General features: G+C 46.1%; 1 protein-coding gene across 2 annotated transcripts in view; it reads left to right on the top strand.

Annotated features, from left to right (window-relative positions):
• Positions 1–27,799, top strand: part of POMT2 (protein O-mannosyltransferase 2) — a 45,390-nt gene that overhangs the window by 1,115 nt on the left and 16,476 nt on the right. For both annotated transcript variants that reach the window (XM_061181129.1, XM_061181128.1), the window contains exons 2-10: positions 6,912–6,996; positions 11,504–11,608; positions 13,694–13,802; positions 15,958–16,066; positions 17,306–17,465; positions 18,833–18,939; positions 19,734–19,816; positions 21,963–22,072; positions 26,009–26,075. In XM_061181129.1, the coding sequence (XP_061037112.1) occupies positions 6,912–6,996; positions 11,504–11,608; positions 13,694–13,802; positions 15,958–16,066; positions 17,306–17,465; positions 18,833–18,939; positions 19,734–19,816; positions 21,963–22,072; positions 26,009–26,075 (935 nt within the window). The remainder of the gene's footprint in view (positions 1–6,911; positions 6,997–11,503; positions 11,609–13,693; positions 13,803–15,957; positions 16,067–17,305; positions 17,466–18,832; positions 18,940–19,733; positions 19,817–21,962; positions 22,073–26,008; positions 26,076–27,799) is intronic.

Below are 27,799 nucleotides of genomic sequence, written 5' to 3'. Positions count from 1 at the left end.
ATGGAACTCCTTGACTAAAAAGCAAGCAGGCTAACAAACTATTAGGGTTACCCTACTTGGAAGTTAATGAATTAGCTTGTTACTATTTCATGAGTGCTGGCGGAAGATGTGAGACTCCTGGGTCAGAGTCAAAAGATTATTACTCGTAGCAGAGGAAGCAGGGTGAACATCGGCATATTGGATTCAGTTTCTCATGGCTCCGAAGTCCCACGGGGTGACACTATGGGCTCAGATGGATGACTGCACACACTGTGCATTGCCTTGCAGCTAAGGAGCAACAAGCTTGGGGAATTTACAAAAAGCAAGCGTACTTTTTGTCCTGGAGAGAGATGTTACCTCATCTCTCAAGGCTGCTTGGTGCAAACACAACTTTGGGAAATGGCCCTGGTAAAGTGCAGTCAAGGCCCTGCATTCTCCGCGTACCCAGCAAGATGTGTGGAAGTACAAGAGACCCGTGGAGGACTGTCTCTCCCAACAGTCTCACTCCTTGATTTTACACTCTCTTGGCTTCTAGCAAAATTTCACATGAATGTGCAACTCCATTGGCTACTCAGATTAACCTGGCTGAGGCAGGACCCAGTCTGTCTAGTTTGTCTCATACAACATTTAATTCAGGCTGCTCTCACCAGGAGTCAAAGCAGCAGGGTGAGGCCAACCTGTGGTGTTAACCTGTGCCCTCCGGGGTGCTGGATCCAGCCCCCTGTTAATAATTGTGTGTGTTGCAGGGTGGAGTGGGGTGGGCAGGGACCAGGAAGTCTTATTTCAGATAGCTGAGATGTAGTCTAAGGCCAGTCTGTTATCCATTATAGTCTGTACACAGGTGTTTAGACTGACCTCTGATTTTTGATGTCATTGCCAATAATTACAATGAGTTCTCCCATTTAAAAAGCAACTCCCATGCCCAGTGGAAAGACATTCCACAGCCCATTCTTCCCTGCATTCTAATATATTACCTGAAGGCGTGCAGATCACTCCAGTTCAGGATTTTTTGTTAAATTTTATTTGGATTTCCATCAGGTTTGATTTAGATCATCATTACAGTGATTTGGTTAAGCCCCATGGGCAGTGAGAGTCACTGCGTAGTTGCAGCCTCAATCACTATACAAGGCATAACCTAAGGTCCCTAGGGTGTCAGGAGAAGCTTATGAATTTACATCAGTCATACTAACAGAAGGTTGTGCCAGTCTGTGCTTTTGCGCACATGTGAGGGAGGTCCGTGTTTGGGAGTTAATGTTGATGTCGTCAGGGACATGAGGATAGTTCAAGACCGGCCATGTCCACATGAGTTTTTCTGATTTCATAGTGGAATAACAGAGTCAGCAATAGGTCAGATTGCTAGCTACAGCTGCCACTTGACTTAGTTGAACCGTGTTAGTATTTTGCCAGGCTGGGTGCTGGGCCTAGGAAGCAAAGAGAGCATTAATTGTTTCCCTTCTCTTTACATTTCCAGGGGCCTAAGATGTTCCTTCCCCAGGTGGAAAGGTGGTTTCTTTCCTCCCACTGCCATATAATCAGTGTGTCCCACTCTAGTAATTCACCTTTACTCCAGTTATTGCGTACTACTAATGTCCAGACCTTTCTGTCATGGGCACTGTCAGAAACTTGACAGAGACTTATTATGTCTCCCACCTTGGCCCACGTGAGCCACTGTAGCGGGACTTCACAAGCAGTGTGCTCAACCAGGTGAGCTTTAGGCACTAAAACCACGTCACTCCAACAGGAAAACCCAAGTGACTGAACTAGAATTAAGTTTGAATCCCATAAATCCCCAACCGCACCCCCAGGCTGATCCAGAATTGCTGTTAGGGGAGACCAGTCGAGCCCAGGAATAGTCAAGGAAGAATCTCAAATTTTCAAAATAGGTTTTTATAACCTTCCACCCCTTTTGTTCTGATCATTACCCAGTTGGTGGCCAAGAGGAGATGAACACCTAGTTAGGTGACCAAACTACTTGACTAAGGTGTGTGAACAAGGAGGAGGGTGAGGGAAGTTGACTCAGAAATCTTTTTGAGAAGACTGTTCAGTGCTTGGCAATATCAGATACCTGTGGATGGTCTGGAGTGTGGAATGTCATCAGATTTTTGGCTATTCAGCCATTGCAAAAAAAAAAAAAAAGGTGTACCATTGTCAGACTGTAGATGGTTTGGAAAGCTGAAAACACAACACAGTTTAGTTCCAAGGGCCGCAGTGATATATCTAGAGTCAGATGATTGGACTGGAACAGCATCATCAACACTAACCCGAAACGGTGTCAGCAGCAGTGGGGCACCAGTGATAGCCTGGAACGCGGAGCAAAGTCCTTATACAGTCAGTTTCCTTGGAGTGGTCAATACCCCATGCAATGTGGCTTCCTTTACTGCAAGGCAAACACGCCAACTTTTGGCAGGAGTCACAAGTTACCACAATGTAGCGATGGCTTCTGCTTTGGAGGCATATAGTCCTTTACTTTGTGTCCAGTCCGTGGTGGTAGATGTGTTTCCATGCCTGGTGTATTGATGTATCCAGGTGGCAATGCAGCAGTCTGGATGGTGCAGGTTTGATCAGCAGCTTGATTCTAATCAGTCTTATCAGAATACTGGCCCTTACTGGGGACATCTACATGAGTGATCCAGATTGTCCCATTGGCATGCAGCCATGATTTTTTTCCACAGTTCTTGGCTCCGAAGAGGGGTGTTTTACATTTCTTAGTATATAGCCTTACAAGTGACACACCAGATGATTAGGCCAATGGCAAAAGCCTAAGGGTAAATAAAAATATAACTTGTCTGTTCCTTAGGAGTATTGTCTAAGGCAAGGGTGATGACTTTCAATTCAGTGCATTGTGCCAGTCAACCCTTATTGCAGTCGGTCTTCCAGAAATGTCAGTAGGGCTGGATGATAGCTACTGCCCTGTGGACACTATGTGCTTTTAATTTAGCCTAACCATCAGTGAACCAGGCACAAACATTAGGAGGAACCTCTGGGAATCAGGAGCCCACTGAGTCAGCGGCTTTGCTTCAGGTGGTGGAGTGGAAGATAGTTTCTTCCAAAGGGGCAGTTGCCACCTCTTCTTGAAAAACCCAAGCTGCCTCTAGGGCCAGGCCGGCTATACTCTTGAATATACCACTTCCATTTCACCAGCGAGACTTGTTGAGCCCTTCCGTCGTTAGCCATAGATTTCAAGTTGACCCACCCCAAAGTGACAGTATCAGGCCAAAGAGTCCTAAGGTCTTCATGGTTCAGGCCCTCAAGTTCAACAAGAGCTTAGTAGTAGGTTGACAGTTGCCCCTTTAAAAGGGTGTGTACTTGGTGCCTGTGTCCAGCAGATGGCGCTGTTATCATGGAGCACTCCAAGGCCCCCTCCCCAACCCCCCTACCCCAAAATTCCGTCTTTACAGCTGTAATGTCCCTTTCTCGTCTTGTGATTTATATTATTTCTGTAGGACCACTTGGGAGGGGACAGGATCACCTCTCACTAATGTAGCAGTCTCTCAATGGGATAATCTTGGACACATATGGGATAAATACGACTATGCCTTCAGCAGTGGGAGACACAACGGTAGTTGCAAGGGCCCTACCCACAAGGCCACTTTCCCTTCCCTTCCCCGCTGGGAACTTGGCTCAGACCCTATCAGTTGAATTTGGGTGCTTTTTCCCCTTTCAACTAACAACTCTAGTAGGCCTGCATCAGGAGCTGTAATGACAGCCACCTAGAGGTTATGCCATTCCCAGGTGGGAGGTGTGGCGAGTGCTGGATGCAGGGCGCAGGAGGAGGCCTTTTTGCTCCTTCAGCCCCTCGGCAGGCTTGGCACCACTTCTTCCCAGCCTGCTTTCCTGTGTCTGGTGAGCACCTGGGCTTAGGGGCTTTTTCTTTCAGTCCCTGTGCGCACTGCTATGGTCCTCCCTGCAGTCCTCAGCACCTTTGGTAATCCCTGCACCTAGCAAATCCTCCTACTCCAAGAGATTGAGTAGGTGCTCCTGTATCCAGTACGACTGTGAGCTTGAGTCCCTCTCCTCCCCAGAGTTCCCCACCACACGAGGATGGGTGTGTATGGCCTTTAGTCCCCTTTAGGGACAGGGAGACCTTAGCCCCACCTGTAATCATCTTACTCTTTAAAGCAGCTGAGATTGTGGCAGAGGGGGAGGGATCATGGGACACGGAGGGACGGAGTGGCTCTGAGCCTCTAAGCAAGGTACACCTTCAGCTTGAGGACACAGCTCACCCAAGAACCTTTAAATGTTTTCATTTTACCCAGAGTTCTGCATTGAATAGCAAGGTCCTTACTGCTGGCACCATTTATGTAAGCTTTGGGGCCTCCTAGATTCATCAGCCACGTCCATCTTGCCTTTTGGCTGGGGCTGCTTAGCTTATTGCCCCAGGGTTGTGATTATATCCTTTCCTCCTTTTGCCCAGAAGGCCATGGGCAGTAACCAAGGCAGCATTCAGACGGTTTGTTTCAATCCTGCCTCTCTCCACTCAACCTCATTCATAGGCAGGACAGTGGGGGATTCTTACTACCTGCCTTCCCCACCACTTGGGCAAGAGTATTCACTACCAGATTCCAGGGAGTCTTCTCTTATCCCCTAACCCAGTCCATCATGGCCCTTGTCCTTTCTCTTAAGGAAAGCTATGACTCAGCATCCTATGCTTGTCACCAAAACTGTCAGGGTTTGGGGTTTTATTTTTACGCTACTTGCCAACTAATGAGTTAGCCTGTCGATGTTTTATGGATGCTGGCAGGAGACAAAGTCCTGGGTCAGAGACAAAGGGCTTTACTTCTCACAGCACAGCAAGCAGGATGAGCATCAGTATGTTGGCATCAGTTCCCCTTGCCCCCAGTGTCCCGTGTGATACCCTGGGTCTGGATGAATGCCTGCACATGCAGGGGGTTGAATCACAGCTGAGGAGTATTGATCTTGGGGAATCCGCTGTTTTATAATAAGCAGTAAACAAGACTGCTCTCTGTCCCAGAGGGAGACGTGGTGTCTTCCTCAAGGTTGCTGCAAGCATAACCCTGAGAAGTGGCCTGAGTAAAGAGCAGCCAGGACCTTGCGTTCTTGGCGTTCCCTGCAAGGTCTGTAGAGCAAGAGAGAGCCAGAGAAGACCGTCCGTCCCACCAAACACGCAGTAAAAGCCAAGAGGAAGCGTGACTATTGCTACTAGTTTTACTTGAAGTAAAAATCTTATACCCCTTTATCAATATGTTTCCAAACAGACTTCAAAACTAACCACAAATGTTGGGACAGTTTAAATAGTGCCCAGCACGTGTGGGACTTTATAGTCTGCAAAGTTCTTTCCCATGTGTTACCTGGTACCTCCCTCCCTGCGAGGTGGACCGGCAGGTACTGTTGTTGTCTTCATCACGTAGATGATAAAAGAGATCCGGAGAGGGTGAGTGATTTTGCCGGGTCACGCTCCCACAGTGGGTGGCGGAGCTGGGACCGGGTCTCTCTTTTTTCTGCAAATGTATTTTGTCACACTGCTTGGAAATTATTTTTCTGTTTGACATCGCCGTGTCACCGTCCTCATTTCATGTCAAGCAATGTGCTTAGCAGATGCAGAAGTAGATTTACCCTTCTGCCTATTTATTAGACCCAGTGTGTAAAACACACAAAAAAAAGAACCCTACATTTTTGGTAAGAGCATGTTTTGCCCCTTATTTTGTAGGACAGTGATAACTGCTTATAGAAGCTGACCTGGGGATGGATAGTCACTAGAAAGCAACTGTTCTTCTGAGCTGCAGGGAGAGATTGACAAACAGAAATGGCTAGGTTCTGCTGGATTACTAGCCTGCCGCTGTGAAGCCCCCATGTAGGGTGTGAAAGGTTTACTGTGGCTGTGTAGAAGAACAAGATTTTTGCAGTGTGTTTAAAAGCTAGTGTATTAGAATCACTTATTTACTTGCAAGATAATTTTTAAATAATTTGTAAATAATGAGGATAGGTTTTTAGACTGGTTGTTAACTTAGTAAGAAAGCCCTCACTTTTTATATACTGGTTAGTTCATTATAATAAGGTCAGTGAGTTCATAGTTAGCAGGTTAATTATCACAAGGTTGGGAGCAAAATCAAGACTCCAGGCGCAACCATGGTCTATAGGCTCTTACTGATCAGTAGCCCACAGTGTAGTTTGTAACAGCAAGAGTAATGTAGTTTCTAGTAGCAAAAATAGTCTTAGGGTTAGAAGTTAGCAGAGTTGGGGCTTCCCTGGTGGCGCAGTGGTTAAGAATCCACCTGCCAAGGCAGGGGACACGGGTTCGAGCCCTGGTCCAGGAAGATCCCACATGCCGCGGAGCAACTAAGCCCGTGTGCTGCAACGACTGAGCCTGCGCTCTAGAGCCCGCGAGCCACAACTACTGAGCCCATATACCACAACTACGGAAGCCCGCGCACCTAGAGCCCATGCTCCGCAACAAGAGAAGCCACTGCAATGAGAAGCCCTCGCACCACAACGAAGAGTAGCGCCCGCAACTAGAGAAAGCCCGTGCGCAGCCACAAAGACCCAATGCAGCCAAAAATAAATAATTAATAAATAAATTAATTAATTAAAAAAAAAGGAAGTTAGCAGACTTGGAAGAAAACTCTTATTGCAAAACTTTTTATAGTATAGGAAACTCTTTGCCTTTTTAAAATAAATAGAAACTCAAGATACAGAATAAGTATAGATTTAACTTAAATTTATGATAACTGGTTGGTAAGTATTTGCTAGCCTTTCTCATCTGTCTAAATGAAGGTTAAGGACCAGCCTGATGTCTTCCTTCCTCAAATCACTTGTGTCAAAACCTTTTTTTTTTTTAAATCCAGATTTTCTCATTAATTGCTTGAAACTTATAACCTTTGATTTTAACTGTAATTTTAACCATGCTTTATTAAGGCTGTTTGGGTCGTATGATGATTTTAAGAATTTCATTTCTCTTTCTGTTTTCTTTTTAGTTGGGATGAAACTCACTTTGGAAAAATGGGAAGTTATTATATCAACCGCACCTTTTTCTTTGATGTGCACCCGCCTCTGGGAAAGGTGAGCAGTGTGGTGAATGACAGTGCTCTTCTAAGAGTTGGAGCCAAGTCTTAGATTTGGATTTAATTCTTGGGCTTGTAGAAAGAATTCCCTGACATTCCAGAACAGCTGCTTTCCTGGGAAACCTTTGGTGTTTTTAGGAGTCCTCTGGGCTCAGAAATGGAGAGAGATTCCATCAACTGATGGATGGATAAACAAAATGTGGTATTATCTATACAGTGGAATATTATTGACCCATAAAAAGGAGTGAAATATTGACACATGCTGCAACATGGATGAGTCTCATAAACATTATATTAAGTGGAAGAAGTCAGACATAAAGGGCCACATATTATATGTTTCCAGAATTGGCAAATCCACAGAGACAGAAACTAGATTAGCAGTTGCCAGGGTCTGGGGGGAGGGAGGATTGGGGAGTGACTGCAAATGGGTGTGGAATTTCTTTTGGGGGTGATGAAATAGTCTGGAATTAGGTAGTGGTGATGGTCGCACAACCTTGTGAATAAACTAAAAGCCACTGAATTGTACACCTTAAAATGGTGAATTTTATGTATATGAATTTTATCTTAGTTGAAAAAAAAAAAAGGGATGGAGAGAAGGAATCTGTTGCATAAAGCAGAAATAGCTTAGGGGAGCTGATTGTCCACAAGGGCCTGAAACTCCTTTCCACTCCCCGCTCCCAGCGTGCACGTTGTTTGGCTTGTTCCTTTCACATGATGTACAATTAGAAATTCCACCAATCAGAATTCATTTTACTCTCTTAAAAACAAACACCCCCGAGAAGGCTAATGGATTAGCCCTGGCATTTCGCTCAGTCCTTTCTTCCTAACTGGAGGCTGAGCTCTTTGGTACTAAGGGGACAGGAATTTGCCTGGTATGAAGATGGGGAGTGTTCTTGGAGCATGGAGTACTTGGGGATGAAGGCAGGGGGTGAGGGGTGGCAGGGGTGGTGATCTGTGACAGGTGGGCTTAGGGGGAAAGCACCAGAGCATGGGGTAGGGACCAGGGACAAGGCCCTGCAGGTGGGAGGGGTGGAGAGGAAGGTGGGATAGGTGGCCTATTTCTTTCTTTCTTTTTTTAATATTTAATTTATTTATTTGGCTGCACTGGGTCTCAGTTGTGGCACATGTGATCTTTAGTTGCAGCATGCGGGCTCTTAGTTGCGGCATGCATGATCTAGTTCCATGACCAGGGATCAAATCCGGGCCCCCTGCATTGAGAGCGTTGAGTCTTAACCGCTGGACCACCAGGGGAGTCCCTAGGTGGCCTATTTCAAAATTAGCTCCGAGCCCAGAGAAGGAGCAAAAAGTGTAATGCCTCTCTCTGTCTCCTTTATAAGATAACAACAATAAAATAGGAGCAATTGAACAGTCTCTTTTAGTCACTTTAGATGCATTAACTTATATAATGCTCAGAACAACCTTATGAAGTAGGTACTGTTGTGTCCTCATTTTACAGAAGGGGAAACTGGGACTCAGAGACGATAAGTAGTTTGCCATAGGGATTAAAGCTAGTAAGTGGCAGAGTCAAGGTTCAGACTGGCTTAGAGTCTGCTCTCTTAACCATTATACCACTGCCTGATGAACTTGCCTTGCCCCAGCATTCGGGCAAGTACATCTGTTACCGCTGTAGAATTAAGCCACGGAATGTGCTGAATATTTGCACTGGGCTAGCCTGGGAACCAGCCCGCCAGTAGAGGAGATTTTCATAGGAAACCTAGCCCAGTCTTTCAGCTGGGGACTGCCTGTCTGTTTTTGGAGTCTGCTAGTGCTCAGCACAGTGAAGGCGTGTGGAAAACACTTGCTGATTTGTTTTTGCTGAAGCCTTCCCTTCCTCACATGTGGCCCCTGTGTGAAGGGAGAAATGTGAGGCTTCTCTCTAAGGCTGCCCGCAGAGAGTGTGGTCCATCTGCCCCTCTAATTTATCTCCTGATGGTCCTGTGCTCTACCTGGGTGAAAGAGAGTGATAAGCAAAGTAGCTTTCATAGGTTCTGAGGCCAAGTCAGTCAAAGAATCAAAAAGCCCCTTGAAGTGGTGAGTAGAACGTTTTCTCCTACAGTACTGACCCCGATACCTGCCCCTTCACACTGGTCCCACCCCCGGGTGCCAGGGGCTCCAGGGGATCCAAGGAAATAGGTACTTTTAAAAGAAATAAAAATACCTGCACATAGCAAAAAATTTGATCAGTACAGAAGGAAATAAAAGGTCAAAAGCTACCTTCCCTCACATTTTTATTCCTCAGAGGCAGCCAGGGTCACCTTTATTAATAGTTTCTTATAGATCCTCTCAGAAACTTTATACAAATATAAGTGTGTATACATTTCTACACACATATATATTAGTACACGTGAACAGCACATTATGTATGCAAATGGGATCAGACTAAAATTGTTGAGCAGCTTGTATTTTAAACATAATATATCTTAACTTCTTTCCACATCAGTACATAAAATGTACCCCATTCTTTTTCATGGCTGTAGATTATAGATTATTCCGTTATACAGTTGTGCCATAAATTATTTTGCCTCTCTTCAACTGGTGGGCATTTATGTTATTTCCAGTTTTTAGCCATTACAAAAGGTAGTGCAATGAACATCCTTGTACATTTATCTTTTCATAGTTTCGCAGGTGTAGCTAAAAGAGCCTCAGCGGCTGAACTAAAGAGTCAAATAATATGCACATTTAGATTTGTGTTAGACATTGTTAAGTTTTCCTGCAAAAATGCTGTGATAATATATACTCCCGCCAACAGTGTATGAGGGTGCTTGCTTCCCTCACATCGTTGCCAGCACTGGTATGATCATACTTCCAAAATTTTGCAAATTTGAGAGTAAAAAATGGTATATCACTGTTTTCATTTGCATGTCTTTCTGAATTACGTTGAACATTTTTCCATATGTTTATTAGCCATCTGTGTTTTGTTTTCTATGAAAACATTTTTCTAGTAAGTTGCTCTTATTCATTGATTTTAATGAGTTCTTTAGTTAGGAAATTAGCTCAGGGCTACTTTTAACCTTATGGAAACTGAGAGGGAACTGAATTTTGAGTGCTTGTTAAATGCTTTTCAGAGTGCTAGGTGTTTTACCTACAACATTACCTCTAAGCCTCACAACCATCTGCAAGGAAGGTTTTATTACCTGTAGTTAAGAGATTATTAAGTATTGTCTGTGATCAGAGAGCTAGTATGGGGGGCTCTGAGATCCAAACCATCTGTGCATTTCTTCACTCTACCAGACCAGCCAAGAAGTCTGGGAATTTATGCCAGCACCAGGCGGGTCTGTCCTCTGAGATCCCAGGGGGGAAGGGACATTCATTTGATTGTCATTTGTCAGTTTAAGTTCACCTGGGTATTCGGATGGCTCTGTCTTCTCAATACCTTATATTACTTTACATTAAATTAATTAATATTAAATTAACTTCTGGACCCTGGGATTCCTTTTTTTTTTTTTTTTTTAAATAAAGCTTCATAATAATTTACTGCTGAACTTTGGCTTCTGTACCTTGACACAGAACTACAGAGAGTGACTAACTGTGTTTAGAACTACTTAGAGAAAAAACTGAACTGGTTAGTGGTCCAAATCCAAGCCCCCACAAGCAGCATCGCTGGGAAGGGCTTTCCCTCCACACAGCCAGTGTATTCTGCCCCTCCACACAGCCGAACCCGAGCACAGGGGTCAGGCCGAGGCAGCCTGGGGCTGTTACAGATGCTTGATATTTGCTGACAGTTTTTATGTTTTAGCTGCTTCTGATTACGTGTGTGGAAAAGAAAATTTTACACTGTTGACGGTCAAGGAAAGACAGAAATGAAGAGGCTGATCCTCTCGAACGTTTTGAAGGATTTACAACTCACAGTCTTAGTTTACAGTTGATTTGTTCTGTTTTGGGATGTGCCAGGGTGACCTCCCTTTGGAATACTGGCGGTAGGAGAAACCAGTCCCTGGCCTTTTGGCATTGTTTCCACTGGGACTTCTCTCTTCCCCTCTGGGGAAATGCATCTGTCTTTGCATTCCGCTTTCCCATTTTCTTCCCTTCTCTCTATTCCTGGTGTGTAGCAACTTGGCCACTTTCCTCCCTCCTCATTCTGACTTGGAACCTCATTTTCTTTTCAGTGGCCCAGTCTCCCAGGAATCAGCCCCTGCCCATGGCCTCCCCCATGAGCTGTCGCGTTTTACTTCATAACAAATGAAAGAAGGCTGAATGAGAGAGCCCCTCACTGGCCCTGCCCTTTGAATTGTGGGATTTTTTTCTTCCTAAATACTCAGTCTGCACTGTTCCCAAGAACTTGGCCTTAACACAAGAGAGGATTTGTTTCAAGCAATGAGCTCTGTAGACAAAAGATTCTTTGCTCTGCAACAGCTGCCGGAGAAAATGTCACAATGGTAGCTCCTTCTATGGACAGTTGTCAAGGGAAGCCAAGGTCTGGGTGCAGCTGGAGGGAAGTTCAGGGGGCGGAGGAATCTTCTCTCTGAGGTCTCTCATCTGTTTGTTTGTTCTCCTTCTCTCCTCAGATGCTGATAGGTCTTGCTGGCTACCTGAGTGGATATGATGGTACCTTTTTGTTCCAGAAGCCTGGGGACAAATATGAGCATCACAGCTACTTGGGAATGAGAGGAGTAAGGCTTCCTGACTTGCTATTGCCCGACTCAACCCTGGGGCCACACTCAGTCAGAAATGTTACAGTTGGAAGCCCTGGAGTGGTGGCAGGTGTAGATAAAGTGACTTTGGTGGGGGAGGATGATTGGACCTGCACCCTGTAGTAGAGATTCAGAGCTGGGGTGGGCAGGAAGGGAGAGGGAGGCCACAGATAATACAGCGATGACACAGACAGGAGGAAGCGCGTCCCATCACCTGTTCTCCTGCCCATGTGAGGCATCAGATTTCAGATCAGAGGGCAGCCCGGGACTCAGGCAGCCAGGAATCTCCTGCAGTCCCAACATTGGCCTCAGCACATTGGCAGGCTACGCGTCCTTCCCCTGCGGCCACAATTGCTAGAGTGTTGCCTACCTCTGAGGGCCTTTATTAACATTTCAGCATCGCCACACCCCTGTCACCAGGTTCTTCTTTCTTTCCCCACGAAGGTTTCAGGCACACAAGGGGTTTTCCAGTCTTTTAAGGGAAGTGTGTGTTTGCCTGGTCCCTCTGTTTTCTGATTCCCAGCACCAGCCTTGATGGGGCATGGCAGGACCTAAACACCCAAATGTCTGGGGACCTTGTACCTGGAGCTAATAAGACCTGTGGAAACTGTCCTCCAATGTGGAGCTCTCAGAGCAGGTTGCATTTAGAAGCCCCTTTCCTCAAGGAACCTGCTTTATCAAAGCAGTTTAGATAAATGCCATGTGATTACTTGGGCTAATCACTGGCTTGTTTGTGTGGTCATATCATACCATATTAAACAAGAAGTGTCCACTACCCTCAAGTTCATATTCTTAAGTGATTCTGTGTCTTCCTAATGATGTTTGAATACCACATAGCATGCATAATTGGATATAGGCCTGACTCACTGTGAACTTGCTGTGGAAATGAGAAGGCCAAATATATCAGCCCTGTTCCCTTTCACACTAGAGCACATTGCTTTCTGCTAACAAAAAGTGACAACCCAAATGTGAGAATTTCCATTCCCCTGGGTTTGTCTGATTACTATTGATAGACAGGGTAGGGGGATGGAGAGAACACTGGTGGTTAAAAACAAAACAAAACTGAAAAACAACCCTCCAGATGCTGAAGTGTCAAGCAGTCTTTTTTCTAAAATCAAAATACAACCTATAGGGGGCTTCCCTGGTGGCGCAGTGGTTGGGAGTCTGCCTGCCGATGCGGGGGACGCGGGTTCGAGCCCTGGTCTGGGAGGATCCCACATGCCGCGGAGCGACTAGGTCCGTGAGCCACAATTACTGAGCCTGCGCGTCTGGAGCCTGTGCTCCGCAACGAGAGGCCGCAATAATGAGAGGCCCGCGCACCGTGATGAAGAGTGGCCCCCACTTGCCGCAACTGGAGAAAGCCCTCGCACAGAAACGAAGACCCAACACAGCCATAAATAAATAAATAAATAAATAAATAAATTAATTAATTAATTAAAAAAAAAATACAACCTATAGATTAAAGAATGATTCCTGGTGTGATTGAATAAAAGGACCAAGGGAGAAATAACAGAAATAACATTAGAGTTCTCTAAAATATTAAAACACCTTCAGAGAGGTATTTCCCAACTTGCACCCAGTTTCGTAACAGAAGCTAGTGTTTATCAAGAACTTTCTGTGTGGTAATAAACTTTAGCTCATTTAATCTAAAAAGTAAACCCTATGAGGTAGGAACTCTTAAGTTTCACATTACGCAGAAGGAGAGGCTGAGATACAGAGACGTGACTTTGTCAAGGTCACAGCTAGCAATGATGGGACTGTCCATCGCCGGAGTCTCCCACTTGAAATCGTGGGCCGTCTTGCCCACACCTCCCTGGCTGAACTTTGCTGATTTCTTGTCAGTGCACAAGTTGGTGCTTAATGGGAACGTAAATGTTGCTTGATTTGATGCTTCACTGTTACACCACCCCTTTCACATTTAAACATATTGCAGGTGATTTTAGGTCACCAAGTCATGCCATCATCAGGGCCCTCCATCTTAAAAGATTAGTTTGTACCAAGCCAAGTAGGTCCCTGATGCTTTGCTTAGTTAGTTACTTGACTGCTTCTCCTGTCCTTCCACAGTTCTGTGCGTTCCTCGGCGCTTTGCTGATCCCCTTTGCCTACCTCACTGTACTGGAGCTGTCCCAGTCCCTCCCGGCAGCACTGCTCACGGCTGCCCTCCTCACCTTTGGTAAGTTGTCCTAGACCACGTTTCTTGGGATATTGACTGCCACACTATGAATGTAGCTGGAAATCAATATGCTTAAAGATCCTGTCTACGGGCCCAGTTCTTAAGTAACTTTAGGATTGGGTAAATGTATTACAAGTCTCCTTTTGTTCACTAGTAATACTTACATATATAAATACTTATATGTAGCAAGCCTTTATATTATTGGAGTGGTGAGTTGGTATGGGTAATCCCAAGGAATAGATTATCTCCAAGTTATCCACATTTGAGTTTGGAATGGATAATAAGTTTATGTGTGCTTCTGTGTAAGTGTGTGTGTGTGTGTGTGTGTGTGTGTGCTTGAAGGAGGCTTACAGTTCTAATTCTGCTTCTCTTAGGTTACTGTCAAGATTAGTTTGCATTCCTTAAGCTAATTTCAACTGAATGCAAAGGTAGATGCCGCAGAAGTAGCTGGGTGGCAGAGGATAACAAAATGGGAACTTTATTTCTGTGGATAATTCTCACATGGCTAATTGAGAGTTGATCCATAGAAATTGATCCTGTTTCTAGCCTTGCTCATATGAAAGTGAATTCATGACCTCATAGAGCTTAACATTTGAAAAAGTCCAGACCAGTTTAGGTGGTTAATTTAGGGGCGATTCTGGCTTTGCTTGTTTTTTCTTTGTCTTCGTTGGGTCTTCGTTGCTGTGCGCGGGCTTTCTCTAGTTGCAGCGAGCAGGGACTACTCTTTGTTGTGGTGTGCACGCTTCTCATTGCGGTGGCTTCTCTTGTTGCAGAGCCGGGCTCTAGGCGCGCGGGCTTCAGTAGTTGCGGCACACAGGCCTTAGAGTGTGTGGGCTTCAGTAGTTGCGGTGTGTGGGCTCAGTAGTTACGGCTCGCGGGCTCTAGGGTGCGCGGGCTTCAGTAGTTGTGGTGCACAGACTTAGCTGCTCTGTGGCATGTGGGATCTTCCCGGACTGGGGATCAAACCCGTGTCCCCTGCATTGGCAGGCGGATTCTTAACCACTGCACCACCACGGAAGTCCCTCTGGCTTTGCTTTGACAGATAATGTTGCAAGATTACAGGGTCTCTTTCTAGAGGACTGGTGGCTTTTTCCTTGGGTCTTTAATTTCCCTTTTCAGTTATTCGTTTATTCATTTTTCATTCCACAACGATTTTCAAGCATCTACTCTGTGCTAAGCCACTTTCTTGGCCTCAGAGGATACACTGATGAGACACTGCTATCATGGAGCTTGCTCATTAGTGGGGCAGATGATAAATAAGCAAGTAAATTAAGTCTGTAATGTAGCACCTTAAGCAATAAGTACAATGTAGAAAATAGGGTAGGGTAAGGGATAGAGTAATGGGGAGTGATTCTGTTTTAGGCAGGGTGGTCTGTGAAGAGCCCCCTGAGGAAGTGGCCTTGAGCAGAGACCTGAGTGAAGCCAAAGATTAAGCCATGCAGAGATTTGAGGGAAGAGTGTTCAGGCAGAGGAAATAGCATGTGCAGTGGTCCTGGTGCAAGGCAGCACTTGGTGGATTCAGGGAACAGCAAGAAGACCAGTGAGGCCAGAGTAGAGTGAGTGAGGCAGAGGGTGTTGGGAGAGGAGGCTGGATAGGTGGGGAGACCATGAAGGCTTTGGTGGCCGTCTTGAGGCTGTCTGAAGGAGCCTGTTAGTCTGAATGAGATGGGAAGACATTGGAGGACTTAGGCCAGGCCGTGATGTAATGAAATTTTGTTTAAAAAAAAATCACTTCAGCACCTGCATGGAGAATCAACTCCCAACAGAGACTTCATATGAAATGGTAAGATTCTTTCCTGGGTGTATGTAGATTGTGGCTGCATAAGCATGGTAGCAGAACTCCCCTTTTGATGGTGGAAATTAGCAGGAGCCCTCATCTCAGGATCACTGTATCTGAATGAATGACATGATCCCTTTGTGGGTCAAGGGCCTGGAAGCAGTGTGAGATATTCTTTCATATCATTGGGCTTTGGTGTACCCCAAAGCTGTGGCCTTCCACCTTCCAGATGACTCAGTTGCCCATCTAATCTTGACTGCACAAATGCTTACATGCAATTAAGCACAAGGGGGACTGTTTCTTACCACTGGGGTGTTTGGTTCTCAGGGGGGCCCATCTCTGATTCCACTTTTTGACCACTGAGCTCATGTTTTTCAGACACAGGATGCCTCACTCTGTCCCAGTACATCCTCCTTGACCCCATCTTGATGTTCTTCATCATGGCTGCCATGCTGAGCATGGTCAAGTACAACTCCTGTGCCAACAGGTCAGAAACACCATCTTTGGGAGGGGGTGTCAGAAGCTGTGGCAGCTGTAGAATTTCTATAATGGCCAGGGACAGGGTGGGTGTGGTGGTTGGGGTGGGGGGGCACCAGAATAGATATTGCCTGGGAACTGCTTGTCTCCCTGCCCTCAGTGGTTGCAGCCAGTCCTGACTTGGTGACGGGAATGAGGTATATGAAGGTTGGCTTGAAGTGTCTACATCAGTCAAGAGGATCCCTGCAGGCCCCGGTCAATTCTAAAGCTGTTCTGGAGGGCCTGGCCTTCTTCCAGAATAGCCCCTTCCAGATCATCCTTCTGCCTCTGCGAGAGTAGAGTAGGTCATTCATTTTATTCAAACCAAAAGAGCTGGCTCTGCCAAGGCTTTTTCAGAAGTCACCTTGGTTTCATCACAACCAAGCAGTGACCACCAGCTCTCTCCGGATTTGGGTTATCTTCTACTTGCACCACATCCCCTTCCACCTGCCATTTCTTGAATACATACTATGTGCCAGGTACTGTGCCAGGAGCTAGAGGTACAGGAACACATAGGTCTTGGCTGTTCAGGAGCATTTGCTCTGGCAGGGGGTCAGCCAGGGGATGAGGAGACTGCAGCTCAGAGCACCAGGTGATCTAAGTGCAGCGAGCTTGGGAACCGACTGCTGGGCTTAGCGCTGTGCTCCCCTGCTGGCTGGCTGTATTACCTAACCTCTCTGTACCTCGAGTCCTCGTGTGGAAGAAGAGGCTGGTGACAGGGTCTGCCTCCAGGGTGTTGTAGTGAAGGTTAAAGAGTTAATACGTGTAAAGTGCTTGGAACAGTGCCTGACACATAGTAGGCACTCAGTAATTGCTGGCTTTTACAGAGTCCAGAGGTGGCACAAAGGACAGGGCTGACTGAATCCATCAGGCTTCTCTGGATTTTCCTTTTCCTTCCACTTGATTGGTCACCACTGAAGAATAAGCCTCTTGCTTACTTGAAGCCCTGTACTTAGCGAGGAAAGCGATGGCCCTTCTCCTCAGAAGAATCACCTACTCACTCTCACACTGTGCTTCCTGCAGTTTCAGGGGTTTCACAGACCACATCCTGCTTGGAGCCATGCATGGTCCCTGAGGTTGGGAGCCCTCAAGAGAGAGGCCACAGTGCAGCCCCCCAGAGTCAGAGGACCTCTGCCTTCCCCATTGCTGCTCTTGCTTTTGAGTTTGGTTCCAGCTGCCAAACTGAACTCTGTGCCTTGTTGATTTTCAGGCCCTTCTCTGCCCCCTGGTGGCTCTGGCTCAGCCTGACTGGCGTTAATCTAGCTGGTGCTCTGGGGGTCAAGTTTGTTGGCCTCTTTATCATCCTGCAAGTGGGGTGGAACACCCTTTCAGACCTTTGGCACCTGTTTGGAGACCTCAGTCTTTCAATGGTGAGAACCCAAGTGCTTGTAGAAATGTCTTTGCTCCCCCCTCTCCTCGCTCAGCAGAGCCAGTGGTCTTTCTCCGCTTCTGCTGCAGGTGGCATAACAGCTGTGTTCTGGGCCCGAGGTGGGCTGCATCCGGCTGCCCTCTGTAGCGAGCAGGGCAGCAGGGAGTGGGCCATGGCTGACAGGCTGGAGAGGTATAAAGAGAGAGGATGGACTGATATCCTTGGGATTCTCTTTTGGCATTTGTTCCTGCATTGGTTTTTAAATGCTTTGCAAACAACCCAGCCAGGGGATTCTGTCCATCTGGGCTCTTGCCAGATGTGTGACAGACACTGACTGCCTGGGACTTGAGGTAAAATCGGTGGACTGACTTTCTGAACTTAAAATTTTCTTCTCCTGACCCAGAGTCTCTGGATCTGGAGGCCGGTAAGGGCCTTATGGTTTATTACAATATTATTTATTAAGAGCTGACTCTGTGTCAGGCAGTATGCAAAATGCTTTACCTTCATCATCTCATTTCCTCCTCATAACAAACCCGTGAGGCAGGTAGTTATTACCCTCTTAACAAATGAGGAAATTGAGACCTAGAGAGGTAATAACGTTCCCAAAGTCATACAAGTAGTAAGAGGTAGATCTAGGATTCAAACAGGTGAGGCTGACTCCAGGCCTGAACTATTGATACTTTGCTGTAATGCACCTCTGGACCGAAGTCTCAACAAGTTCATTTAGTCATTCAGAACATATAGACAGACCATCCGCTAAGTGTGAGACACAGAATATGCAGATGATTAAGACAAGATTCCTGCCCTCTAGAGACAATGGAGAGAGAGAAATAAGAAAGAAAGAAAAGAAAAAATAAGTCATGGTCCAGCCAACAAGTGCTGTGAAAGCACAGAGGAGAGCACGAGCCCAGTCTCGGGCAATCCAGGAAGGCTTCTAGGAGGAAGCTGAGGCCCAAAGTTAAGATAAGGAGCAGTTATCAGTGTGATGGGTGGGGCTGGTACAGTGCGAGAAGCATGGGGAAAGTGCAGGGCGTCAGTGTGACTAGGATGGAGAGGGAGTGATGAGTGACGATGCTGAAGATGCAGGCCACACCTTGGCAGTAACGTGGGGGCAGCCCGGGGTCCTGGGTGAGGGTCTGGACAGGCAGCGGAGGGCTGGCCCAGGTTCAGCCCCCTGCAGTGCTTGGTTGGTGGGGTGTTACGGGAAGGCTTAGGGTTTCCCCATATCTTTCTTTCTTGATAGCCATTAGTTTTTCAATTGTTTCTGATTATGACTTACACATAAAAACTTACAAATAACACACATGTCAGGCATAAGGCATAATAATGCCTCATATGCCCAGCACCCTGCACTGGCTTGGTTTGCAGGTGACTGTGGGAAAACACCTGACCGCTCGCGTCCTGTGCCTCATAGTGCTGCCGCTGGCTCTCTACACGGCCACCTACACTGTTCACTTCATGGTGCTGAATAAAAGGTACAGCCAGAGCCTTTCCAGTGTCTCGCTTCTGGTCTTCCTCTTGCCTCTAAGCCCATGGAGGGGCCGTGTGATTTCCTGGGTCTGGTTGGGATGATCGGAGGAGACCCAGGGTTTTTTTCCTGTTGGTTTCCTCCTATGTTCTATCTTTCGGGTACCCTGGCCTGAAGGAAGAAGAGAATGTCCTAATAGCCAAACTGCCCCTTATCCCTATACACAGTTCCTTGTGCTTAACAGGGATGGGCCACCATAAGCATGTGCACTTGGAGTGAGGATAATAATAACAATAACACCAGCAGCAGTTCCCATTTAACAGGTAGCGACTACGTGTCAGGAACTGTGGTCAGCATTTTATATACATTATCTCATTTAGTCATAATAATTCTTTTTTTTAAAAAAATTTTTGGCCGTGCCACACGGCATGTGGGATCTTAGTTCCGTGACCAGGGATCGAACCCACATCCCTTGCATTGTAAGCACGGAGTTAACCACTGGACCACCAGGGAAGTCCCATAATAATTCTTTTGTTTTTTTTTTTTAAATCCCTGATTTATAAATGAATTGAGACTGAACAAGGCCAGGTATCTTCCAAAGCTCACCTAGCTAGTAAGTGGCTGAGTTGTAATTTGGACCCCAGTTTCTCTGACTCTATCCCCCATGTCTGTCCACAATACCACACTGCCACTCCCTTGTACATCTTTTAAACCAGCTGTGCAGAGCTCTTCCTAGGGCTCCTGGGAAATCACAGTTTCACTCCATTAATTTGGCTGTCTTCCCTCTGCCTTTCCCCACAGTGGTCCTGGTGATGGCTTCTTCAGTTCTGCCTTCCAGGCCCGGCTTTCAGGAAACAACCTTCACAATGCTTCCATCCCCGAACGTGAGTGTCTCTTGTCCTTTACAAAGGTAGAAGGGCAGAAGGGATTCCTGGGAGTTGAATTGGAAAAGATGATATGACAGCCTGAGTTATTTTAGATGGGCAAAGTGGGAGGAAGATCCAGTTAAATCTGGTCCGAGCACTCAAGAGGGTGAATAGGAACACAGGAAGTGCAGAGGAAGACGTCCTGAGCAATGAGCTCTTTGACCCTAAAGAATAACTTGTCCGTCGTGGCTGTGGGAAAACCAACAGAGAGAATCTGATGAAGGAACAAGGCCCTTCAGGGCTAGAGGTCAGTTCCCACCAGAGTATCCTGCTACTCGCATCCATTCACTATTCACACCAGGTAACTGAGCAAGTGTTAGCCACGTCGGAGGCTGTAGGTGGATGCCCTCCAGAGTAGAGAGTCTGGAGTAGAGTCTGCAGTAGAGGACCTCTACATGATGTGACCGTATGTGTTAAGTATAGAAAGAGGGAACGCAGAGCCGTGGGGATCAAACGTGTAAGAGATCACTTCTGTTAGGGGGTTGGGGGGTGATCAGAGTGAGTGAGTTGCCTTGGAGTCAGGCCCTGGAAAAATGGGTAGATTTCAACAGAGGGAGACGGGGGAGAGGGCGTATCAGGCAGAAGGGAGAGCATGATCAAAGCTAAGAACAGGGCAAAATTTAAGGCATAGGTTATATGCAGAAAAATACTGGAAGATAAGGTTAACAAGATAGGTTGGGCCCAGGTCATTGCTTCCTGGAGGCAAGGACAATGTCTTTTAGTCTCTCGAGGGCCTAGAACACAGTGGGCCCGCCCAGAGTGTGGAAAGAATGAAAAATAGGAAAGCAGGCAAAAATTGATTCGGAAAGGCAGACACTGGATTCCACATTGGAGAAGTCAGCTTTGAGATGCTTGAGGAAATCCATGTAGCGGGGCCAGTGGGCTTGGAGCTGAGGCTTTCAAAGGAGGACTAGCCAAGTAAGGGATAGTCGATGCTGTGCAGTGGCTGTGGTCTGTGAGGAAACTGTAGAAAGAGGAAGACGACAGGGTGCGGTCAAGCCACTGGGGATGCAGGAGGAAGGGGCTGCTCAGGAGCAGTCCGTGAGGGAGTGTGGGGTTGAGATGGGGGACAGAGCATAATCGAGAAGCAGCTGTGGTCGGCAGCGTGCGGGGCTGCGTGTGTTGACCAGCACGAGGACTTAGAAGGATGGAGCGGTGTGGTTAGCAAATTTCTACTCGTTATTTAAAAGGCCTAGCTCAGCTCTATTCTCTTCCATCAAGCCATCCTCTTTTTACTCTTTGGGCAAGAATTCGTTCTACCCTACTCTGGGCTCCCACCATGTCACACATTGTCGCACCTTTGCTGGAGCGTTTGCTGATCATCCTGTGCTGCTCAGTGTGTGAGGCCATCGTCCCCAAGACTGGGCTCCACTAGGTCTGCAGCCAGGCCTCCTCCACCTTTGGATCCACCATGTAATCGATACGGTCTAGCGACCAAATGAATGAACGAAGGGAGACAGGAGCAGCCAGCACTGGTGCAGTGAGACCTGTTTCGGTGGAGTGAGGAATGGCGGGCAGCCAGATTGCAGGGCGTGGAGAAGAGGGGCAGTAAGAAGGCAAAGAGGCTCCTCCATAAGCCGGGGCCTGTGTGGGGAGGGGATGGATGCTCTTGGGTAAGCTGTTTACTCTGGGTTTTGGTTTTGGTTTTGGTTTTTTTAAATTCAGAGTAAAAACCCCAAACACCATTGAACAGTTACTACATGTGGTACTAGATTCAAAAAGCACAAAAGGATATATAGTGAAAAGTCTCTCTTAACAGTCTATAGTAACACTATATCTTGGAGAACATTCCAGATGAAGATATAAGATGCTTCTTCCTTCTTTATTCCATGGAATGTATATGATAGACCTTGACTGAAGGACAAGTTGTTCCTAGTCTTTTGAAGTCCTTAGGAGGGAGGGGAGGGGACAGGCGAGACTATTTGGTGAACTCCTCTTGAGTTGACTCCACTGGGGTGAGAAGGCAGCCGCGCATCTTGCTTTCGGCAGTCTGGGGCCCAGTGGAGTCTGTTAGGGGTTGGGGAAGCCTGTGGCTTCGGCGGCCCCTGCAGTCAGGGGCAGATCTAGCACTGCACCAGCTCACGCCGTTGCCGTCTGCCCGCAGACCTGGCCTATGGCTCTGTGATCACCGTGAAGAGCGCGCGGATGGCCGTCGGCTACCTCCACTCGCACGGGCACCTCTACCCCGAGGGCATCGGCGCCCGCCAGCAGCAGGTCAGTGAGCCCTTTGTGCGCGTGTGTTGCGGCAGCACTAAGCTGTTTGCCATGACTGAACCCTCCGTTCTCTTTCTGGCTTCCCCTCCTTTACCTGCACTGTTTCCCCGGCTTGAAACATCCTTTTCCTCTGCCTAACTCCAGCTTCCTTAGGCTTCAGCTGGGGAGTTCCCCTCTGACCACCATGTCCTACCTCTGCCTGCTCCTGGGTTAGGTGCGTCTGGTGTGGGCGGCTTTCTCGGCACCTTTACAAGCCTGTGTGGTAACCCTCTTTGCGTTGAATTGTGAGTGCTTCCTTCCTCCTGTCTCTTTGCTGTTTGATTGCTGGCTCCTGGAAGGCTCAGTGCCTGGCACGAAGTGGATGATGGGTAGAGCGTAATGGTTATAAACACAGACCTGGGAACCAGACTAGTTTATCTGGGTTCGAATCCTGGTTCCACTAGAGTGTGACTTTGAACAAATTCCTTAACCTTTCTATGCTTCAGTGGGCTCATCTTTAAATTGGGGAAAATAAGTAGTACTTCTCTCCATCATAAGGTTGTTGTGAGGATTAAGTGAGATAGTCCGTGTGACGTGCACGCTGGAGGATTAGCCGTGAGTATCATGTGAATGAGTGAGCGACACTGTCCGCGTCCACGTTAAGGAGTGGTGGATGTGGCTGTGGTGGACGATGCCCGAGAGGGAGAAGGAGGGGGTTGGAGAGGTCCGTGGGGCCAGATTATGGAGCGGCCTTACGTGTTACAGTAGATTTAATTTTGTTCAGTAGACGCCGGGGAGGCATTGAAACTTATTAAGGGATAAGATGTGCTTAGATTTCTAGTTTAGAAGGACAGCTCTAGCAGGAGTGTGATGGATTGGAGGAGGAGACTAGAGGCAATAATCATGACAAAGGGTGGTGAACGGAGGCAGAGACCACAGGGAGAGAGGTGGGAAGTGATTCAGGAAACTCTTCACAGGTTGAATGTCAGGGCCTGGTAACTGATAGATGTCAGGGATGAGCCATGTCCAGGTCTGTAGTCTGGAGGTCAAGGTGTTTGTGTGATAATGCTGTTTCACCATAATCAGAAATGGAGGAGGAAGCATGGCTTTGGAGATGAGTTTTCTTTGTGTATTTTAGGTCTGGAGCTTGTCTCAGGAAAGAGACGTGAGTGTGTAGCATACAGGTGTCAGTGACACAGTGGGATGGGGGACATTGCCCTGAAGGGGTGTGCAGAGGGAGGAGGGCCAGCAGAGGAGCCCTGGGGAGCAGCGGCACGTAAGGCAGCCCTAAAGGCGCTCAGAGTGGCGCTGGTAGAAGCAGCTGAGAAGGAAGGGGTGGACGGGGAGGTTGGAGGAGAGCGCGAGGAGAGTGCCGAGCGGAGGGAGCCTCCAGTGGGAGGAGACGCCAGCAATTCAGGTGCTGCAGAGGCCGCGGAGAAGGGGAGGACAGAGGAAGAGGCCTTCGAAGGGCAACGTGGGAGGCCTGGCAGCTCTGACAAGGGTGGCTTCCATGGCATGGGCAGGGCGGAGGTCTCGGATGCAGTGACCCGAGGAGAGGAGAGTGAGGAGGTCGGGGCTTCAGGGCTGGCTGCTGCTCTGAGAAGCTTGAAGTGAAGTTTCTCTTCCTGCAAAATGACCAAAATCTTCATTTTGTGAAAAACTTTTGCTTCTCAAAATATTTTATTGTTATTATTTCCTTACTTACTAGAAAGTTGACCCAGAGTATTGGGTTTTAGTATCAGTTTCCCATTCTTGACTCTCCGCTTCTCTCTAGCGCAGTGGTTCTCAACCCTGGCTGCGCTTTAGAGAGCACTGGAGAGCTTTTAAAGAATTCTGATGCCTGAGGTCCACCCCAGAGATTCTGACTTAATTGATCTAGGATGGGCCCCATGCATTGTGCATTTTTGTTTTGGTTTTAAGCTCTCCAGAAGAGTCTAATGTACTGCTAGCCCTTCCATAGTGATACCTTGCTACTGGTGTCACGTAGGAGATAAAGTTACAGATGTGGTGACCAGGAACATCTATACTGTGCAAAGGGAGAGAAGAGCCACGTTCTGAAAGGCCCTATTAAGCTGGTCTTAGTGTTACACACTTGAAGCCCATGGGTGGAGGCATGAAGTTGTGACAGTCATCTAGAGAGAGCACATTAGGCCAAGGGACAGAGAGTCTGGCTTTGTCACTGACTGAGTCACTGAGCCTTTCTCAGCCTGTGTCTTCATCTGTAAATTGCGGGGACCGCACTAAATAACCTCTAGTAGCCCTCCCTGCCCTGTAGTTTAATGTATTGTTAACAACTCTAGGTCTCAATTTTTAAATGTTTTTAAAGCATAACGTTTATAAAGTAAAATTGGAAAGTGTAGAAAAGTATTAAAAAAAACCCCAAAGTTACACATAATCCAAGGATCAATGTTTATCCCCGTAGTTTGATGTACAACATTCTGCTGTAATAGCATGCCTGTGTCCCTAGGAGACCTCATATTATAAAAAACTCCATTGTAAAAATAAATGTTTCAAGGGGAAAAAGAGGCCATGGACTATATTCACAATAAATAAGTGATTTTTCTAATAGGAATTTTAATAATAATGATTTTTGTAAAAAAAAAAAACCAAAAAACAAAATGACAGCAGAGAGTGCACACACGAGCACCACAAAAGCTTAACATCCTTGAGCAAAATCAAGTTGGGTGAACTTGATGTGTGCAGCTTTTGTTCGGGAGTGTGGACTTAATTTCTCTATGGCTGCCACAACTTTTAACTTGTATGTTCTTAATACCATTATCCCTAATTGTTTCTGAGAAAGCAAAAGCCACTGAAACAAAGCAGCCATAATACACGCATAATTATTTTCCTACACGCTAATTCCAAATCTCTTTGCAAGTAAATAAGTCATGTTTTGTCCAATTGGAGTTATTAAAACTCATGTTGTAAGAGAGATGCCTTTGTTTCCGTTGCTTCTGGGTATTTATGTGCTTGTATACATAATTAGCATAATTGTATGTATGTAGTCTCTATCCTGGGAACTTTGGAGCTAGCTTGCTCCGTTTGAATCCTGTCTCTCCAGCTGACAAGCTGTGAGACCTTTACTTAACCTCAGCGAATTACTTACCCTCAGTTTGCTTGTAAGTAAGGTGGGGGTAACCATGGTACCTACAACCTAGAGATAAGACGTGTCCAGTGCTTAGAGCGTGCCTAGTGATAAATGGTAACCATTTTCAACCGCAGCATGTTATACGCCTTCTCCTGTGCTGGGTAAAAATGCCCTGAAACATTTTCTGCGGCTGTATAATATTCTTTCCTGTGGACGTAACCAGCACGTAACTCTTCCTTTAGTACTGGACATTTATATTGTTCCCAGGATTTTTGCTGGTAGTTTAATTGCAGCATTACATGCGTGTACACACACGCACACACATACAATTTTTAAAAAATCAGTGTATACAAAATGGCTATGTCTAAAACATCAGGTTTCTAGGATAAGATATTAATAGAGCTTTTTTCGTTTCATTTGGCCATATTCTAGAAAATATTTGGCCATATTCTAGAAAATATAATAGCATGAATTTTTCATTTAGAAAGTTTGAGACATGGTCTTGATGACTTTTTAAAAATGCACTAAATCCTCTTTGTGTGCTGGAGACTGTGTTACACAAGGTGTTATGGTTCCTCCCTCTAGGAGGTGGGAAGTTGAAAGATAGGATGCAGAGGGGTACACAGAGACAAATCAAAAAGGCTTTTGTGGGAAAAGACCTCTAAATGCAGAAGGAAGGAGAGAAAGTAGCATTCACCAAATACTACTTCTGAGCCCTGTCGGGAAACACAGCCCCTCGGGTTGGTGGCTGGGGATTCTGAAAAAGGCTTAAGCAACATTGGCTTGCTATTGATTGTCCTGTGGCCGGCTGTGCTGATAGTGACTGTCTTCTCCCTCCCACCTCCTCCTCCCTCCCCCACCCCACTCAGGTCACCACCTATTTGCACAAGGACTACAACAACCTGTGGATTATCAAGAAACATAATACAAACTCAGGTAATGCGGTAGGGAACTGGCGCTTCTTGTATTATTACTTACTCTGAGCCCTCCTTAACATTTCTCATGCCTCCAAAAGAATGGTACTGGGATGGGCTTTCCTGAGCATTCTTTGCCATCTTTACGGATCTCAGTTATACTTTCAACAGTTATTTATTGAGCCCCTGCTACGTTCCAAGGACTGTTGTTGGCATAAGGATAAGCAGTGAGCAAGACAGATAAGATCTCACTCTTAGAGCTGTCTTTTTTTTTTAATTTTTAAATTTAATTTTATTTATTTTTTTATACAGCAGGTTCTTATTAGTCATCCATTTTATAGACATCAGTGTATACATGTCAATCCCAATCTCCCAATTCATCACACCACCACCACCACCCCCCGCCGCTTTCCCCCCTTGGTGTCCATACATTTGTTCTCTACATCTGTGTCTCAATTTCTGCCCTGCAAACCGGTTCATCTGTACCATTTTTCTAGGTTCCACGTATATGGGTTAATATACGATATTTGTTTTTCTCTTTCTCACTTACTTCACTCTCTGTGACAGTCTCTAGATCCATCCATGTCTCTACAAATGACCCAATTTTGTTCCTTTTTATGGCTGAGTAATATTCCATTGTATATATGTACCACATCTTCTTTATCCATTCGTCTGTCGATGGGCATTTAGGTTGCTTCCATGACCTGGCTATTGTAAATAGTGCGGCAGTGAACAATGAGGTGCATGTGTCTTTTTGAATTGTGGTTTTCTCTGGGTATATGCCCAGTAGTGGGATTGCTGGATCATATGGTAATTCTATTTTTCGTTTTTTAAGGAACCTCCATACTGTTCTCCATCGTGGCTGTATCAATTTAGATTCCCACCAGTTGTGCAAGAGGGTTCCCTTTTCTCCACACCCTCTCCAGCATTTGTTGTTTGTAGATTTTCTGAGGATGCCCATTCTAACCGGTGTGAGGTGATACCTCATTGTAGTTTTGATTTGCATTTCTCTAATAATTAGTGATGTTGAGCAGCTTTTCATGTGCTTCTTGGCCATCTGTATGTCTTCTTTGGAGAAATGTCTATTTAGGTCTTCTGCCCATTTTTGGATTGGGTTGTTTGTTTTTTTAACATTGAGCTGCATGAGCTGTTTATATATTTTGGAGATTAATCCTTTGTCCATTGATTCGTTTGCAAATGTTTTCTCCCATTCTGAGGGTTGTCTTTTTGTCTTGTTTGTAGTTTCCTTTGCTTTGCAAAAGCTTTTAAGTTTCATTAGGTCCCATTTGTTTATTTTTGTTTTTATTTCCATTAGTCTAGGAGGTGGATCAAAAAAGATCTTGCTGTGATTTATGTCAAAGAGTGTTCTTCCTCTATTTTCCTCTAAGAGTTTTATAGTGTTCAATCTTACATTTAGGTCTCTAATCCATTTTGAGTTTATCTTTGTGTATGGTGTTAGGGAGTGTTCTAATTTCATTCTTTTACATGTAGCTGTCCAGTTCTCCCAGCACCACTTATTGAAGAGACTGTCTTTTCTCCGTTGTATATCCTTGCCTCCTTTGTCATAGATTAGATGACCATAGGTGCGTGGGTTTATCTCTGGGCTTTCTATCCTGTTCCATTGATCTATATTTCTGTTTCTGTGCCAGTATCATACTGTCTTGATTACTGTAGCTTTGTAGTATAGTCTGAAGTCCGGGAGCCTGATTCCTCCAGCTATGTTTTCCTTTCTCAAGATTGCTTTGG

The sequence above is a fragment of the Eubalaena glacialis genome, chromosome 2 (genome assembly GCF_028564815.1).
Source record: "Eubalaena glacialis isolate mEubGla1 chromosome 2, mEubGla1.1.hap2.+ XY, whole genome shotgun sequence".
Lineage (NCBI taxonomy): Eukaryota > Metazoa > Chordata > Mammalia > Artiodactyla > Balaenidae > Eubalaena > Eubalaena glacialis.
The sequence above is the reverse complement of the archived record's forward strand: the minus strand, read 5'-3'. Positions and strand labels throughout refer to the sequence as shown.